Genomic DNA, 17,714 nt, shown 5'->3' with positions numbered 1-17,714 from the left:
GCAGAGCCACGATCCGTATCGCGATACAAGAAGGCAGAATCGCAGTACACCCTTTCAAACTTCTCCTCAGCCCAAAAACAGAGGCGCTTCCAAACTTCAATTTATGAATACTTTACTTTTTATTTAAATTACATTTTAAACTTACTTAAATTACTTTTATTTTTTTATATCTATTAGTAAGTCGTTTTTTCGCCGACCTGCGACAATCTTCTGCGAGTCACGCAACGTCCACACTCGCCACTGGCAGAGCATTCATTTCTTTTAAGCGGTCGCCATTCTGGTTGCGACGCGGGGAGCGAATCTGTAAACAAGCAGCTCATTGGCTGGCTAGGTGTGCCACAAGCCAATCACAATCACTTGACCAGAAAGGCATGCAGTGTTGCCAGATTGGGCAGGATTAGTTGCTTTTTGGCTGGTTTTGAACATATTTTGGGGTGGAAAACGTTAGCAATATCTGGCAACACTGAAGGCATGTCTGCTTGGGCGGAAGCCTTCTGCGGTAGTTACATTTTGACACGCGAGCAATGTTTCACCATAAAAATTCCGTAATTTCCATCTGTTTTCCGCGATCACAGAAAATCATTGGCCCTATGAGAGTGAGACAGTGAGAGAGCCCCCCCCCCCCCCCCCCCCCCCCCAAAAAAAAATCTTAACGGATTTACACGATTTGGAAAAATGACTTTTTCAGAACCAAAAAAAACAGAGCTTCCGGCTCAACAGTATTATTTTGAGAAATAAAACAATCTTTGGATATACATTTGTTCATTTTTGCATACATATTACTCATTCTCTGCAGTGGTCTGAATTATTTGTTATTAAATAGTTAATGTAAGTAAATGTTAATAAGTCAAATTTACTACTTTAAAAAAACATTAAAAAAAAAAATCGTGGGCGTATCGAATCGTGGGTCAAAAATCGCGATACGAATCGAATCGTGAGTTGGGTGTATCGTTACAGCCCTAATCTTTAGACAAACCGATTAGTTTTCCTTGCTACCTTTCTTAAACTGGCTCCTTACGCAACATGATCTTTGGTCAAATCTAATGCTGTTTTTCGTAAATTAGTCCTGTCATGGTGTATTACTGGCAAGAAAGCACAATTTCGGTCAAAACCTGATTTGCCGTTTGTGTCTGTTTTTCCAGAATTCAGTGGAAGAGACCGCTGATGGGTTTTCCCCAGGACATCGTGCACTTGCCTAGTCATGTTTTTAAGCTATTAATCAGATACTCGGCGTACCAGGAAATGACTAGCTCCTTAGTCCAACAGAATTTGTGGGAAAAAAGTGCATGTTTTAGTTCTCTTAAAAACAAAGTCAGGATGATAAAAGATGGCATTCAAGTCTGACTAAAGCTTTTGGTTTCTATCTGACTGACTGCCACGTATAGCAAGATATGACCAATATGTCGCTTAGTACTAGAATTTATTTTGCTCAGTTTCAGCAGTGTTTCCACATACAGTATCTGCGTTCCTGATTCTGAAGAGATCGTCCATCACGTGTGCACGCTAACTATTTAAGAGTAGACTAAAGGCCCCGGTACCACAACACCAATAACTATACCGATAACTCCAGCTATGACTGTACCACTGCCTGAATTTAGTATCACTTGGTCCTGACACTCAGAGAAATAAATGCAGGCAACTTAGGAATATTCATGGAAGTTTTTTTCCAAGTAGTAGCATGTTATTCCGGGTCATACTGTACAGCTTGGACTTCAAAACAACCCATGTACACACTCTGGTGGTTGATAAAATACCGATAGGTCACAGACTAAAATATAAGGAGTGGTTACGGATTTTAATACGGATGCTAATAATTTACGAATTGGTCACGGACGCTTCAGTATATTACAGATCGGGTACTGATTTCATACGGATGATGCATCACTGATTAAAAAAAAAATTAAGAAGTCTAAAACAATTAAATACTTGGACCGCCGATGTTCGTAATTAAAATATCTTACCTGCATTTATGTTTCCTTTATTATTAATTAACTATTAATAGTTCACGGAAAATCACATCCATGAATAAAAGAGCTGTGCTTTTATTTATTTATTTATTTTTATTTTCCGTGAATCCGTATTCTGTGACTTCATGATGCAACAAGGATGTACAAAGACGCCGGGGGGAAAAAAATAGCACATGCTCAGACAAAGTCACTTGGAAACAATTACCTGATTGATCACGTGTTTTATCGGATCAGAGCCAAGCCTGGAAAAATCATTCCAGAATCTCACCGATACAGATAAACCCAGGCCTGGGCTATAGGTATCGTTATCGATCTGGCGTGAGCACCAACCACGTAAACTGCAGGGGACGGATTTATTTATAGTTGTAGTTATCGTTATTGATATTGTGGGACCGGGCTTTAAACCTGGCCACTCAGGATCAGGGCTGCCTGAGGATTAGTGAACCAGAACTACAGATCAGTCCAAGTTAATAAAGTGAGGTGCGAAACATTTTGGAGTGCGAAAGTAAACGTATTGTCAGCATTTTGTATGCTGATTCAAGTCGAGATGGTATCGAAAGCTGGCATTCGGATCAGCAGGCGGCTCCATTTCGGATCGCTTCTTCGTACCGCACAAATGTACTGTAATTCATGTACATCAGTTTGGGTCAGGAAACAAGGTGTATGTTTGTTTGAGTGTTTTTTTTTTTTTTTTTTTTGTATGTTCTGTTAACCTTGCTGCAAAGAAGTTGCAATCTACCCACGATATACGAAATGATATTTGCTCTCTAACTTCAGCTGCGAAGAGGCCAGTCACCTTGCCACACTTTTTGTGATCTTTACTGTAATTGTGTGAATTGCCCAAAGAAGAGGGAGGATTATTCTTAAACCCGCTGCTGCTGTCTGCTGTGAAAAATTCAAATTTTATTCGTCACATACACAATACGGGCAGCACGGTGGTGTAGTGGTTAGCGCTGTCGCCTCACAGCAAGAAGGTCCGGGTTCGAGCCCCGTGGCCGGCGAGGGCCTTTCTGTGCGGAGTTTGCATGTTCTCCCCATGTCCGCGTGGGTTTCCTCCGGGTGCTCCGGTTTCCCCCACAGTCCAAAGACATGCAGGTTAGGTTAACTGGTGACTCTAAATTGACCGTAGGTGTGAATGTGAGTGTGAATGGTTGTCTGTGTCTATGTGTCAGCCCTGTGATGACCTGGCGACTTGTCCGGGGTGTACCCCGCCTTTCGCCCGTAGTCAGCTGGGATAGGCTCCAGCTTGCCTGCGACCCTGTAGAACAGGATAAAGCGGCTAGAGATGATGAGATGAGATGAGACATAGCTACACAATCCTATGGAGTACGATGTGCAGTGAAATGCTTATTGCGATGCTCCATAGGTCGTGGGGATAGTTGGGTGGTTTAAAAAAAAAAAAGGATGGGTGGTACGGCGGTGTAGCGGTTAGCACTGTCTCCTCACAGCAAGAAGGTTCTGGGTTCGAGCCCCGTGGCCGGCGAGGGTCTTTCTGTGCGGAGTTTGCATGTTCTCCCCGTGTCCGCGTGGGTTTCCTCCGGGTGCTCCGGTTTCCCCCACAGTCCAAAGACATGCAGGTTAGGTTAACTGGTGACTCTAAATTGACCATAGGTGTGAATGGTTGTGTGTCAGCCCTGCGATAACCTGGCGACTTGTCCAAGGTGTACCCCGCTTCTCGCCCATAGTCAGCTGGGATAGGCTCCAGCTTGCCTGCGACCCTGCACAGGATAAGCAGTTACGGATAATGGATGGATGGAGTAAAGTGGAATGTAATAAATATAAAAATAAGAAATGGCTCTACGATATACACTGTAGAATAGAGTATGTATGAATATATTGCACTGTAACGAATGCGTACGTTTTCTGCTCTTTTTAGCTGCTGCTTGTGAAAGTCGTGCCACGTTATACACAATCCTCCAACAAACTAGTTTTTTCGCCTCAGTAAGAGATGTAGCATCACCTAATATGTCCTCCCAAAGCTGAAGCACAGTGTAAGAGTGTAAAACAGGCTCAGGCTTGCATGTAATCATATTTAAGTCATGGTTAAAATAATCAGACCTAATTAACTGAAACTAGTTTGGCTCATTATCAAAAAAATTTTTTTTTTAGTGGCGTCTGTATATGACGTTATGTCCAGGTCAGACGGCAGGCTGCAACTAGTTTTCAACTACTTGCGTCTACCTGCAATAACAAAATCGCAGGTAGACGAAAGACTGGTCTTGCGTCGACGCACGACGATGCAGAGGGTCTTTTAGTAGAGGCAAGTGGATCATGATCTGTTCACATTTCAGCTGTGATTTGCTTCCAATCGGTACAAATAGCAGGTTGACGCATGTAGAGGCAGGCAGTCGTGCAACGCTTGAGCAACCAATCGCGGGTTGAAGCAGGTAATGGCAGCTAGATGCAGGTAGACGCAGACTGCACCTGCAAATAGTTTGCAACAACCTACAAGCAGTTTTATGGCCTTGTATAGGTTTTCTGTGCACTGCGTCAACCTGCGTCTGCTTCCGACTGGTTGATTCAGCTTGCAAACTCTGCGTCTTGCAATAGACCCTTTTTCTGTTTGTAAACGAAGACGGTTGTGCACGCAGCTTGGCATCGGAAGTATGGCAGAGTTAAACAGCCTGTCAAGCTATGCAAGGGGATTCATGGATTAAAGTTTTCCGTCGTGTGACGGATTTCCGTCAACTGAACTCTCCCAAGGCCAAATGTGAGGTCGGTGCTGATCCGAGGAGAATTAAAATGACGGGTGGTTGGGTAGAGATTGGGTTATAACACTGATGTGTTGCAACACCATCAACTATCAGCAGGGTTTATTTAACTTTTTTGTTTTTGAGCCATGCTCAAAAAACATGTGCTGTCAAAATTGGCAAAATACATTCCCATGTACTTGGCGTGCTTGTGTCTGACCATTTCTGTTTTGTATTAAATTAAATCTTGCCAAAATGACTTAGTTCAAACCTGGACATATAGAAATAGAGCATGTTAAAAAAAAAGAAAAAATAAACCCCGGAAAGCCCGCTCCTCTGCTTCAGCCAGACTTGAAGACCCGACGGTGCAATGCTTGCAGACTGTCAGAAGTAATTAGACCTAAATTTATAGCTAACAAATCAGCAGACGCCCCAACAATTATTATTTTCGTTAGGCCAATGTGTAAGATATGTTAGAACCGTGCCTTATAGCCTACGTTATATCACAATTTAAAGGACGTTTGAGGAGTTGGAGGCTGCGAGCGCAATGATGCTCTGGCATGCGCTAAACTTCATTCCCTGAAAATCATACACCAGCGTTCAATGCCCCAAACAGTCAAAATGTCTAGAAGACTACGGTTAAATAATAATCATAGCCTACTAAGTTAAATTACGTCAAAACATCTGTTTCTGGCCTATGAAATGATGGAGGAAAATGAGAACGAACGCAAAGTAGATAGCAGCCAACTTCACGCGATCTTTTAGGTAACTTAACACTCGTGTTGGCCACAATATTTCTCTTAATAAAATCTTGAATTGTTTTTGAAGTCGTATTCAACACAAAGTAAGGTCAAACCCCAGTTTTAATTTAAGCGAAGATCCAAACTTTTTTCTATATTGACATCGAGCGTAGAGGAGCATGTCATTCTGCTTTTGGTTTCGGCAGCATGGATGCGCTTTACATGAAAGAAGGCACTGATGTGTCTGCCATCGATTAAAGGTGTAAAAAACAAGTGGAGGTGGGCCTGGCTGTACGAAATGGGTGAAAACGGAAAGCCATTTAGTTCATGGTGCAAAAAACTAAACATTCCAGGCGCTTGCATTTGTGTGGTTTGCCACAAAAAAATAATATACGGAAGCAATGGAAAGAAAGTGCAATAAATTGAATATATTAATCCGTTAATTAATTGATAATAAAGTTATCAGTTCTAAGTTAACCATTCTCAGAATTTCATCGAAATCCACCCATAAACCCCCCCCCGTAGAATTTCATCGAAATCCACCCATAACACCCCCCCCCCCCCCCCCCCCCCCCCGTAAATTTTCAGTCAAATAATGTTTTTTTTTTTTTTTGCTTTAATCCATGGGGTTTATCAACAAAAGACCGTGAAAGTTACCTTAAGTTAACTTTGGCAAATGGTATTAGACTCCCGGATCCGTGGTCTATCAATGAGTGGGTTGACGATGTTAGAAAATGGCCAAATATTCAGTGGCCGTGTGTGTGTGTATATATATATATGTATATATATATATATATATATATATATATATATATATATATATATATATATATATATGGTGCGATTTGTCAAAAGACCAGAAGGGGGGATGTTTTTTTTTTTTTTTTTTTTTTTTTTTTTTAAATCATGAAACGTCACAAAATTAAGGTAACAATAGGCTAACAGCTCAATAACATCCAATGATATCAAATGAATAGCACTAAATGAAAACGAACACTAAACCAGAGATAGTAAATTCATCTTCCTATCTCTCTGACTAAATACACGAACACTAACACACAACAAAGTTCGCATTGCTTGTCGCGTTGCTGTGATGTTTCTCTCCCTCCGGATTAAATGGACAGTGACTCGAAAATCACTAAAATACATGAATACTAAATGAACAGTTTGCTCTGATGGCGCAGTTCATGTGGCCTTTTCTGCTTTCCCGTCGGTGCGCTATCCGCCGCGTTTTGCCCTTCTTTAATCCACATTTCTTCGAATTTCTCAGCAGGGAAGGAACGCACGTCTGACCCATTGACAGCGAGGAAAAGAAGGCTGTCAGTGTGGATACATTCATTCAGTTGCGCTCATCAATAAGGATGTGATTCATGGCGCTAAATCCACGTTCACACTCTGGATATTGTTATTATCTACAATGTATCTATTTGCTGGGGACGTTCGTGAACATCAAAGCTGCCACTTCGGGTCATTTTGAAAGTGAGTGCAATGTAGACCATAGAAAACTGTGCCACAACATGCCTGTCATGGCAACTTTTTTTTTTTTTTGGTTTGTTTGTTTTATTGACGGGGTTGTCCCCGAGGATTTTTTTTTTCAGCAGAGATAAAAACCAGAGGGGGGGATGATCCCCACCATCCCCCCCCAGCAAATCGCACCCTGTGTGTGTGTGTGTGTGTGTGTGTATATATATATATATATATATATATATATATATATATATATATATATATATATATATATATATACACACATTTAATAGACCCTTTTTCAGCGTCACGTGATCAAACAGTTGCGCACGCACCCTGGCAACAGAAGCAGTAAGCTTCCCAATTGATTCTGGGACAGACTAGCCTATTTATCAATCATTTAAACGTGGATATATACTGTTCTCAGCATCAACATGTCTGGCTGTTGCGTATACGGTTGTACGAATCGCTATTCCACCGGCGGGCTAAAGTTTTATAGGATTCCTAAAGGATCACACCCATTTCAGAGCAACAGACGGCGGCTGTGGCTGCAGGTGATTAAACGTGTGGACTGGAATGAGGACATTATAAAAAATGCAAAACAGCAGATGTAGACACCAAAACAATGTAGCACCGACTTAACGAGGTGGAGCAGCAAAGCTAGGTCTAACATTACGTTACCGGTTGACAGGTTTGGCTTATGCAAAAGAGGAAAACGAAACAAAAAACGACTGAGAAGAGCAACCCTAATCCTACCTGTCCATCTTTCCACCTGGGTTCTGGCTTTTTGTGTATGTAAACACAGATGGCACAAAGTCAGGACTACTGGAGTCTAATGACATCTCGCCTGTAAAACACAAACACATTTGTTTTGCCTAGCAAGCTAATGGGCAAATCTAATAAAACTTTAGCTGCATCGCAAGCTAGCAGCTAGTGCTACTAGCCAAAGCTAACGTCAGTTTATCCAACAACTTAAGCTGCTTTTGATTATTATTCTACACCATGCAGGTGATCACTAATGTAAACAAGGCTTCCAGTAAAATCAGTAGATAGATAACCTTACCTGATATAGCCACAGCGGCCGTCTGTTGCTCTGAAATGGGTGTGATCCTTTAGGAATCCTATAAAACTTTAGTCTGCCGGTGGAATAGCGATTTGTACAACTGTATACGCAACAACCAGACATGTTGATGCTGAGAACAGTATATATCCACGTTTAAATGATTGATAAGTAGGCTAGTCTGTCCCAGAATCAATTGGGAAGCTTACTGCTTCCGTTGCCAGGCTGCGTGCGCAACTGTTTGATCACGTGACGCTGAAAAAGGGTCTATACATCTGACCACAACGAAGGGCTTGACGCAAAACGCCTGCATCTGCCTGCGATCGGTCGCCACCTGCGTCCTTCTGCCGTCTGATCTGGGCATTATAGTCGCTGCGCTCGGAAAATGGTATTTTCAAAAAACATGGCTGATTCTGAAAATAATGTGCACTGTGATAAAGCAGAGACAACAGTTTGAACTCCTCACAGTCTGTAATTTAGCACCATTTTTAAAACCTTATGTTATGTTTTGTCCTCCCTTCAGACACGTATGCAGAGTTTACAGCCAGACCCGAAGGCTCAGTACCGCAGCGTGTACGGGGCTCTGAAACAAATCGTGATGACCGAAGGCCTTCTGCGGCCCCTCAGAGGCCTCAACATCACGGTGCTGGGGGCGGGGCCGGCCCATGCGCTGTACTTTGCATGTTACGAGCGTATCAAACGCAGCCTCAGCGATGTCATTCAGAACGGCGGAAACAGCCACATCGCCAATGGTGCGTAGAAGTAAAGACATCACTGTCCTTTACAGTGCAGGAAGTGTGGTGTAACAGTGTCTGTCTGTTTTTTTTTTTTTTTTTTCCTCTCTGTGTTCCTCGCAGGGCTGGCAGGAAGCGTCGCCACTGTGCTCCACGATGCCGTCATGAACCCTGCCGAAGGTAATACAGCACTGTTGTGATCACTGAAACCTTTGTCCAAGTGCATTTTTGTGGCCACCTATTAATTCTCACAGGCATTTTGTGATGATCTTGTGTAATACTGCTTGTTAGTAATACGACCCCAAATCAGAAAAAGTTGGGACGGTACGGAAAGTGGAAATAAAGAAAAGAAAGCAGTGATTTGTAAGTGTATTTTGACTTGTATTTCATTGCAGACAGAATGAACCCAAGATATTTAATGTTTTTTTTCTGGTCAACTTCATTTTATTTGTTAATATACAACCGTTCCTGTTTGAGTCCTGCAACACATTTCAAAAACAGTTGGGACTGGAGCAATTTAGGGCTAGTAATGAGGTAAAGCAATTAAATAATGATGTGATGTCAACAGGTGATTTGTAATCATGATTTGGTACAAATCATCAGATATCCGGGGAAGGCTTAGTCTTTGACGAGCAAAGATGGGGCGAGGATCTCCAGTTTGTCAAGAAGTGCGTGAGAAAATAATTGAAATGTTTAAAGGTCCCATGGCATGGTGGTTTGTTGATGCTTTAAACGGGCTCGTGGAGGTTTCCGGATGTTCTATCCGCAGCCTTTCTTGAAATGAACCCTCGGCACGTAAATATAGCCTCCTGGGAGAAAGCCCCATTTCAGCGCTTTTCCCAGTGCGTCGTTTTGCTAATGAGAAGCAGGAGGCGGGGAAGGGTAGAGGGTGGGCCATGGGGGGAGGGGCTTGACCAAGCTGCGCGCACACATACTCGCTGCTATCAGCGCCTGTAGCCACGCTGCTAAGACAAAACCCCGTTCTCCCTCGGACTCCTTTCGTAAACTCAACGTGACACAGAGAACAGAGAGTGAGAGTGTTCGGAGTGGTAGTTTATGAACGTATAATACCCTAGGCTTGAACACGCACTCCATAACCAAAGAGGATAGAAGCAGCAACTACAGCAACATAGCGCTTATCCAACAGAAGACATGCATTGCGGAGCAATAGTCAAACATAAGCTCATAAGTTACAGTCAATTTCCAGACTAAACTCAGTTTAACAGAGCATGCTGCATGCTCTTTAGTTTTGTAGCGCAGATTACCTGGCTAACTGCAGGAAGCGGTTAGCTGCACAGCTAATGTAGCCATTGCTAGGCTAACGCACCGATTTTAAAACACGGCAAAACGACCAGTTATACACTTACTTGTTCGGTGTTTGTGGCTGATGCGGCAGGGATGCTTGGTACGGACCCAGGCTTCAGTGACAGTTGATGTGCAAAACCTGCCCTGTACTGTCCCAAGTTGTGGAAACATTCCTCAGGAAAATGCTTCCGACAAACATACACCGTCTTAGGTAGACTCGACGGCGTATTATTGAAGTAAATAAAATTAAGCCACTGCGTCTTCAGGGGCTCTCCCGTCGGCAGTAAAAACAGACTCTTTTCTGTGTTGTCACATCCATGTACAGCGCAATTTCCATGTTTCGCTCGCTTAGGTGACGCCATGTTGTTGTGTCCTCTATGGTCTCCTCACTACAACTGGGCGGGGCAATCCATACAGTGGGTGGGAATCCAGAGGGGGGGGCGTGGGGATCATCTCCCTTGCTGACGTAGTAAAGGGAAGAGCTTATCAACGCGCCGTTTTGACGCGCCATTCTCAAATGTTGGGCATAGTTTGGTTTACACATTATGAAATTTCTAGCCACTGGGGTGACTTAAGAAGGTCAGAGGAACTCATTTTAATGTTAAAAAACCTCAGAAAGTGAAAATTTCATGCCATGGGACCTTTAACAACAGTGTTCCTCAAAGAAAGATGCAAAGGGATTTGGCTATTTCATCCTCTACGGTGCGTAATATCATGAAACGATTCAAGGAACCTGGATGAATTTCGGTGTGCAAAGGGCTCAAGCCTAATCTGAACACCCGTGATCTCTGATCCCTCAGACGGCACTGCATCAAGAACAGTCATTCATCTATAGCTGATATAACCATATGGGCTCAGGATTACTTTGACAAACCTGTGTCAAGCTCTACAATACGGAGTTACATCAGCAAACGCCAATTAAAACTTTACTGTGCAAAAAGGAACACTTGTGTTAACTGTGTCCAGAAGCACCATCAACTCCTCTGAGCTGAGAGACATCTGGGATGGACCATCACACAGTGGAAATGTATGTTGTGGTCAGATGAATCAGTATCCAGGTCTTTTTTTTTCTTAGAAGAAGAAATGAACACCGTGTGCTCTGGACCAATGACAAAAAGGACCATCGGGACTGTTACCAGGAACAAGTCTAAAAGCCAGGGTGTGTCATGGTATGGGGTTGTCAGTACCCCTGGCAAAGGTACCTTACACTTCTGTGATGGAGCATTAATGCAGAAAAGTATGTTGAGATTTCGGAGCAACATATCCTGCCTTCAAGACGCCATCTTTTCCAGGGAGATTTCAACAAGACAATGTGGAACTACGTTCTGCACACAATACAAAGGCATGGCTGTGGAAGAAGAGGGCACCTGTCCACTCTGTCCCCAATGGAGAAAGTGTGGAGAATTTTGAAATGAAAAACGACAACCATGACTCCGTGCTGTTGTGCACACCTTAAGACCTGTTTACAGGAAAAATGGGACAAAATAACACCTGAAGTGCTTCATCACGGGCGGCACGGTGGTGTAGTGGTTAGCGCTGTTGCCTCACAGCAAGAAGGTCCGGGTTCGAGCCCTGTGGCCGGCGAGGGCCTTTCTGTGCGGAGTTTGCATGTTCTCGCCGTGTCTGCATGGGTTTCCTCCGGGTGCTCCGGTTTCCCCCACAGTCCAAAGACATGCAGGTTAGGTTAACTGGTGACTCTAAATTGACCGTAGGTGTGAATGTGAGTGTGAATGTTTGTCTGTGTCTATTGCCGCTTTCCCACTACAAACGCGGCTGAGTCGGGCTGAGCCGTGCCGTGCTGAGTTGGGCTGAGTCGAGCTGAGCGGGGCTGTTGGAGTTGCATTTCGACTACAACCGCGCTGAACCGTGCTGGCTGGAAGTGGGTGGACACATTGGGTGGAGTTAGCGAAAGTTGGTGGACGTCACGTGATGTCGTTAGGCGGCGCAAACGGTGACATCCGTGATCTTTTAAGCGGTAGTCTCACAACCCAGATAGTAAACAATAAACATGGAGGACATGGAGTCGTTAGTGTTGCTGGTCTTGGTGCTGTGGCTTGTTGTCACCGACAACGCCAGCAGACACTGGCAAGAGCGTATAGATGAGGCGAGGCGCATAAGGCTTCAGAAATTCTCATAATTCGTAATTATTATTCTTCCGGGTTTACGGTGTTTACAGATCCCAGCGTGCTCGCGGGGCGTGTGTGGGCATGTGAGGACACTCCTCCTCACCAATCAGTGCACAGGGGAGTGTCTCCTCACACCCCTAGCCCCACTCGGCTCGGTTTGGCTCGCTTCAGCCCCACTCCAAAACCGTGCGAGTTTTGGGTGCTGAGCAGGGCTGAAGCGAGCTGAGTCGTGCTGCTCTGAGGTAGTCGAAACGCGAGCCGTGTCGGGCTGAAGTGAGCTGAAAAAGGGTAGTGGAAAAGGGCCATATGTGTCAGCCCTGTGATGACCTGGCGACTTGTCCAGGGTGTACCCCGCCTTTCGCCCGTAGTCAGCTGGGATAGGCTCCAGCTTGCCTGCGACCCTGTAGAACAGGATAAAGCGGCTAGAGATAATGAGATGAGATGCTTCATCACTTGGTGTCTTCAGTCCTTAAACATCTTTTAAGTGTAGTGAGAACATTATAAAGTGGCTTTACTGTCCAAAACTTTTTTTTTTTTTTTAAATGTGTTGCAAGAATCAAAATTGAAATGTGTTTTTATTTTTTGGGGAACCCCCCCCCCCCCAACAATAAAATTCATGAGGTAAACCATGAAATAATGTGCTATTGTATTGTTTTGAGTGGAATACAGGTCAAAGATTATTAACAAATCATGATTTGTAAGTAGTTTTGATTTTAGTTTCAACATACCGTTTTTCGCATTTTTTTTTTTTTCTTTTTCTGATTTGGGGTTGTAGTATCTGATACCCAGGCTGGTTAACTGGTGCTTAAGCCTTGCCTGTTTTTTTTTTTTTTTCTTTCCTCTTTTAGTGGTGAAGCAGCGCATGCAGATGTATAACTCGCCGTACCGAGGCCTGTGCGACTGTGTGCTGGCAGTAAGTCGTAACGAGGGCTTGGCCGCCTTCTACCGCAGCTTCAGTACACAGCTCACCATGAACATCCCATTCCAGGCTCTGCACTTTATCACGTACGAGCTCATGCAGGAGCGTCTCAACCCGCAGCGCCAGTACCGCCCAGGAACGCACGTGGTATCGGGCGCAGCAGCAGGCGCCGTATCGGCCGCGCTAACCACACCGCTCGACGTGTGCAAGACGCTTCTGAACACACAGGAGGACGTGGCATTAAATTCGGCTCGCGTCAGCGGCCATCTTTCAGGCATGGCCAACGCCTTCAGGACAGTCTACAGGCTGGGAGGCATCCCCGCCTTCTTTAAAGGTGTGCAAGCACGTGTCATTTACCAGATGCCTTCAACTGCCATCGCCTGGTCCGTCTACGAGTCCTTCAAGTACGTCCTGACTCGCAACGAAGAGAGCACCTTAGGACGGGGCAGCGCGAGTCGCACGTGAAGAGCTCCGATGGAACTTCTGGACCAAATCGGCACTAATCGCAGAGGAGCTGCTGTTTGTCTCCATCACACTTTAATAGTCTCAACTTCTGAAGAAGAAATCAACAAACGGATGCTTGCGATCACAACTTTTGGTTCCGTTTCAACTACTTTATTTATTGGAAGACATTATCGCTATTACAAGCAGGAAAATGCATCTAGGCAGATCAATAGCCACCGTTAAACACGCACAAATATAGGCGAGAAAGAAGGCGTGAACTTGGATCTCTGGTCATGTAATGCCAGCACTTAGGGTCTGAATCTTTAGCTTTACCACAATGAAATTGTTTTTACAGAATTGCTTACGAAATGGATCATGCTCTGTATTGGTGTCGGATGGTGGGTGCCATAGCTGGCCTTTGGACTCGGACCCAAATTTGCATACTTCCATTCCATAGGGTTTGTTGCCGGACAGCTGATGGACACGTTTAACTGTCTGTGTGTTTGGAGTTATATGTAGGAAAATTTATGCCCCCCCCCCCAGCTTCTCTGGATGTTGGAAGTCCTGTAGGTCTTTGTTTTGACCACCTATTATTTTACACAAGTGCTCTTCTTCATTGGCAAACACTGCCTATATTCCATACCAACTACACCCCTTTCCGCTGTTAATAGACTGAATATAGTCATTAATTAATATCGTGGCGAGATCTTGTAGCTTGAACTTAATGAACTCCTGATAGCTATAGCAAGAGGCTGTAATCTTACAGATAAGCAGCTGGGTGATAAATATTTTCGGAAAACACTTTAGTCAAAATGATGATGATGATCCTATACCTAGTAAATTTTGCTCACAAACTTGCCTCATCATCCGAGTACATTTTCACATTGAATTAAACAAGGTCCGATAAGCCCCGCCTCCTCAGATTTTTCCTCATTTTGCCACAGCCAATTAGAGCTCTGTTTCTGCCTCCAGGTTTGCTCTGATTGGCTGCTGGGAACCAGAGAAGGAAAGTAGGACACTGTTTACTCTCTAATACCCCTTTTCCACCAAATCAGTTCCAGGGATGGTTCGGGGCCGGTGCTGGTTCACAACTCGTTCAACTTGCGAGCCAGCTGAGAACCAGTTTGCTTTTCCATCGCTTGCGGTGCTAAGGGAAGACACGTCAGTTACGTCGCTGTATACGTCAGTTACGTCGTTGTATACGTCATTACGTCGCTGTATACGTCAGTTACGTCGTTACGTTTGCATAAACCTTGGCGCGAATATCGAAGCAAAAACAACACTGAAGAAGCAGCAGCAACAACAATAATAATAATGGATGACTTCGCGTTTGTACAGCTGCTGCTTCTCGTCGCTTAAAAATGGCGATCTTTCGTGGTCTTGTTATTGTTGTTGGTCTTAACAACTCCGCCCCCCCACTGACATAAGCGGTTCTTTCCTCTGGCCCAGCAGAAAGTTGGTGTTAGCCTGGAACCGGTTTTTCTGGCCCCAGAGCCAGTTCTTTGTCAGTGGAAACAGAAAACCCGGTTCCAAACTAAGCACTGGCCCCGAACCAGCCCTGGAACTGCTTTGGTGGAAAAGGGGCATAAGACCCCATGCTGGTCAACATTTTGTCATTTCATGCATCTTGAGTAATACAAATGTGTCTGGATTGAGCGAAAAGTGTAAATGCAACCGGGTTTAAATCGGATCGCTCTGATCAGGTCAGGAGATCTGAAACGTATATCTTATACATGTTATAAGAGTGTAAATGTATTGGTCTTTCCAAGCCATGTTTGAAAACCAGAGTCCCATCCAATGGGTGATGCACATGCACCATTATTTAAAAAAAAACACACACAAAAAAAAACCACAACCCAAAAAATGGCAGGAGCTGGTGTTGGGGCTGTGTATGTTGTGTTCATGCAGGTGGTTTCCCCCCTCCCTGGAAATGTGAAAACAACGAATTGGCTTTTTATTCTATTTTTGTTTTTCTTAAAGAGAGAACCAATTTTTCCCCCCTAATTTTTTTTATTAATTTATTTATTTAAGTACAATATTGCCTGGAATTCAAAATATCTACAAATCACATGTTCCTGAAAATATTAAAAAAAAAAAGGTTTTATTCGTGAAATAATACAAATTTAAAGTCCAAATACAAATGTTATTCTACATTCTCCTTTTCTCTGGTTAACGTGTAATCTGGAACCTTATTCTGTTTTATGATAAAACATTGGATCAAGATATGCACAAATAAAATTTTAGCAACTCAAATACTCTTAAATTGCATCACCTGGAAAATCCTACGGATAGTTTCAGCTGCCGTGTCGTCCCACTTTTTTTTTTCGTCCTGTTAAAAAGTATGTAAGAAGGATACAGTGATCTATATTTAACAGTACATCAGACACTAACGGCAAGCTTTTAAATTAACCTTCTTGCTGGTAAATACCCAGTAACGGCTGATACGCTCCGAGTCGTTCAAAATCGTTGATTTATTTTAGCCTAAACATGAATCTAAAATTATGTAAAACAACCAAAGGTGAAGTGCTGGAGCTTTTTGCAATGCTTACTGTTTAAGATCTTGTGTGATTCCCCCCCCCCAATCCAAATGAACGAAACTTGTACAGAGAAGACTCGAATGGAAAGAGCTACGCATATTAACGCACAAATCGGCTATAAATCCTGACAATACCTCAGCTAATGTATGTAGAAGAGGGCAGATAGTACTTTTTCTTCCGAGCGTGTTACACTAAACACATTCTTCAAATCCGGGACCATGTTTTTCAACACACTTTTTGATTAAAAAAAAAAAAAAAAAAAATATATATATATATATATATATATATATATATATATATATATATATATAAATAAAAAAAATAGTTGGTTTATACAAGTTACAGTGCTGGTCTATAGCCCCATATATATCTGTATACATCTCTCATGCAAGTGGCCTTGCTATTTGTAAATTTTTTTTTTTTTTAAATGCTAAAATTTTATTAATTTATAGAAACCCAAGCCTTGAATATTTGCATAACAGGCACTCCTTAAGAAGGTACAAAAGCTTATAACGGGCAGCTCAGCAAACCGTTTCGACTCAAGTTTGGCTCTTTGAGTGTCATGTGCTTAGCACTGAAATCACGCACAACAATATCAAGGTCTTGAAAGTGTAATGTAAACCGTGTGTTGTATGACAGAAGGGGTGCCACCTCTTTGTCTCCGAATTTTAGCTCTTATTTTAGAGCACGTGTGTATGCTGGTCCCGGTGTCGGACCACCAACCTAACACTCACCAAATGTAGGCCTAATACTTCTCATCTTTTTATATTTCCTTAATCAACATTTCGGATGTACATATTTCATAATTCTTAGACTAGTGTTCTAGGGAAAACGAAGCAAAATGGAAAGTTTTTAGCACAACATGATTTTATTTACTTGTGGACAATCAGAATCTTGTGGTTTTATGATCTATGCAGCTTTATCCCATACTACCGTAATTATGGGTTAAAAACAGGGATATTGTGGTTAATTTGTCTATGAAGCTGATTTTATCATGTAAATTTGGCTTTATAGAGCTTCCGATTGAGTGGAAGGTCTTTTTTATATTTTGTTTCTTTACATAATTTTATGACTTTATTTCCTCCCTAAATGTATGTCCAGAAGTGAACATTTCTTTAAACTCCACAGAAATTTTGGAGCCATGAGTTATTATTATTTTATTTAAAAATTTTTTAAAATGTTTTGTAGGTTTTATTTCACTGCCTCACGTAGTATTGAAACCATTTACTCCCAGAGCACTGGCTATGTTTACATGCACATATTTGCACCAATCCGAATGAATTCAACCTACATGGCAAAAGAGTAAAGTTGTTTAAAATGGACACATCCTACAACCCCGATTCCAAAAAAGTTGGGACAAAGTACAAATTGTAAATAAAAACGGAATGCAATAATTTACAAATCTCAAGCTGATATTGTATTCACAATAGAACATAGACAACATATCAAATGTCGAAAGTGAGACATTTTGAAATTTCATGCCAAATATCGGCTCATTTGAAATTTCATGACAGCAACACATCTCAAAGTTGGGACAGGGGCAATAAGAGGCTGGAAAAGTTAAAGGTACAAAAAAAGGAACAGCTGGAGGACCAAATTGCAACTCATTAGGTCAATTGGCAATAGGTCATTAACATGACTGGGTATAAAAAGAGCATCTTGGAGTGGCAGCGGCTCTCAGAAGTAAAGATGGGAAGAGGATCACCAATCCCCCTAATTCTGTGC

At 42.8% G+C, this 17,714-nt stretch overlaps 1 protein-coding gene across 3 annotated transcripts in view; it reads left to right on the top strand.

The window, feature by feature from the left end:
- slc25a37 (solute carrier family 25 member 37) overlaps positions 1-16,244 on the top strand; it is a 50,931-nt gene extending 34,687 nt beyond the window's left edge. For all 3 annotated transcript variants that reach the window (XM_060931332.1, XM_060931333.1, XM_060931334.1), the window contains exons 2-4: positions 8,448-8,676; positions 8,782-8,838; positions 12,938-16,244. In XM_060931332.1, coding sequence (XP_060787315.1) covers positions 8,448-8,676; positions 8,782-8,838; positions 12,938-13,473 — 822 coding nt within the window. In that variant the 3' untranslated portion in view covers positions 13,474-16,244. The remainder of the gene's footprint in view (positions 1-8,447; positions 8,677-8,781; positions 8,839-12,937) is intronic.
- Positions 16,245-17,714: the final 1,470 nt, after the last annotated feature.

The sequence above is a fragment of the Neoarius graeffei genome, chromosome 10 (assembly GCF_027579695.1).
Source record: "Neoarius graeffei isolate fNeoGra1 chromosome 10, fNeoGra1.pri, whole genome shotgun sequence".
NCBI lineage: Eukaryota > Metazoa > Chordata > Actinopteri > Siluriformes > Ariidae > Neoarius > Neoarius graeffei.
The sequence above is the reverse complement of the archived record's forward strand: the minus strand, read 5'-3'. Positions and strand labels throughout refer to the sequence as shown.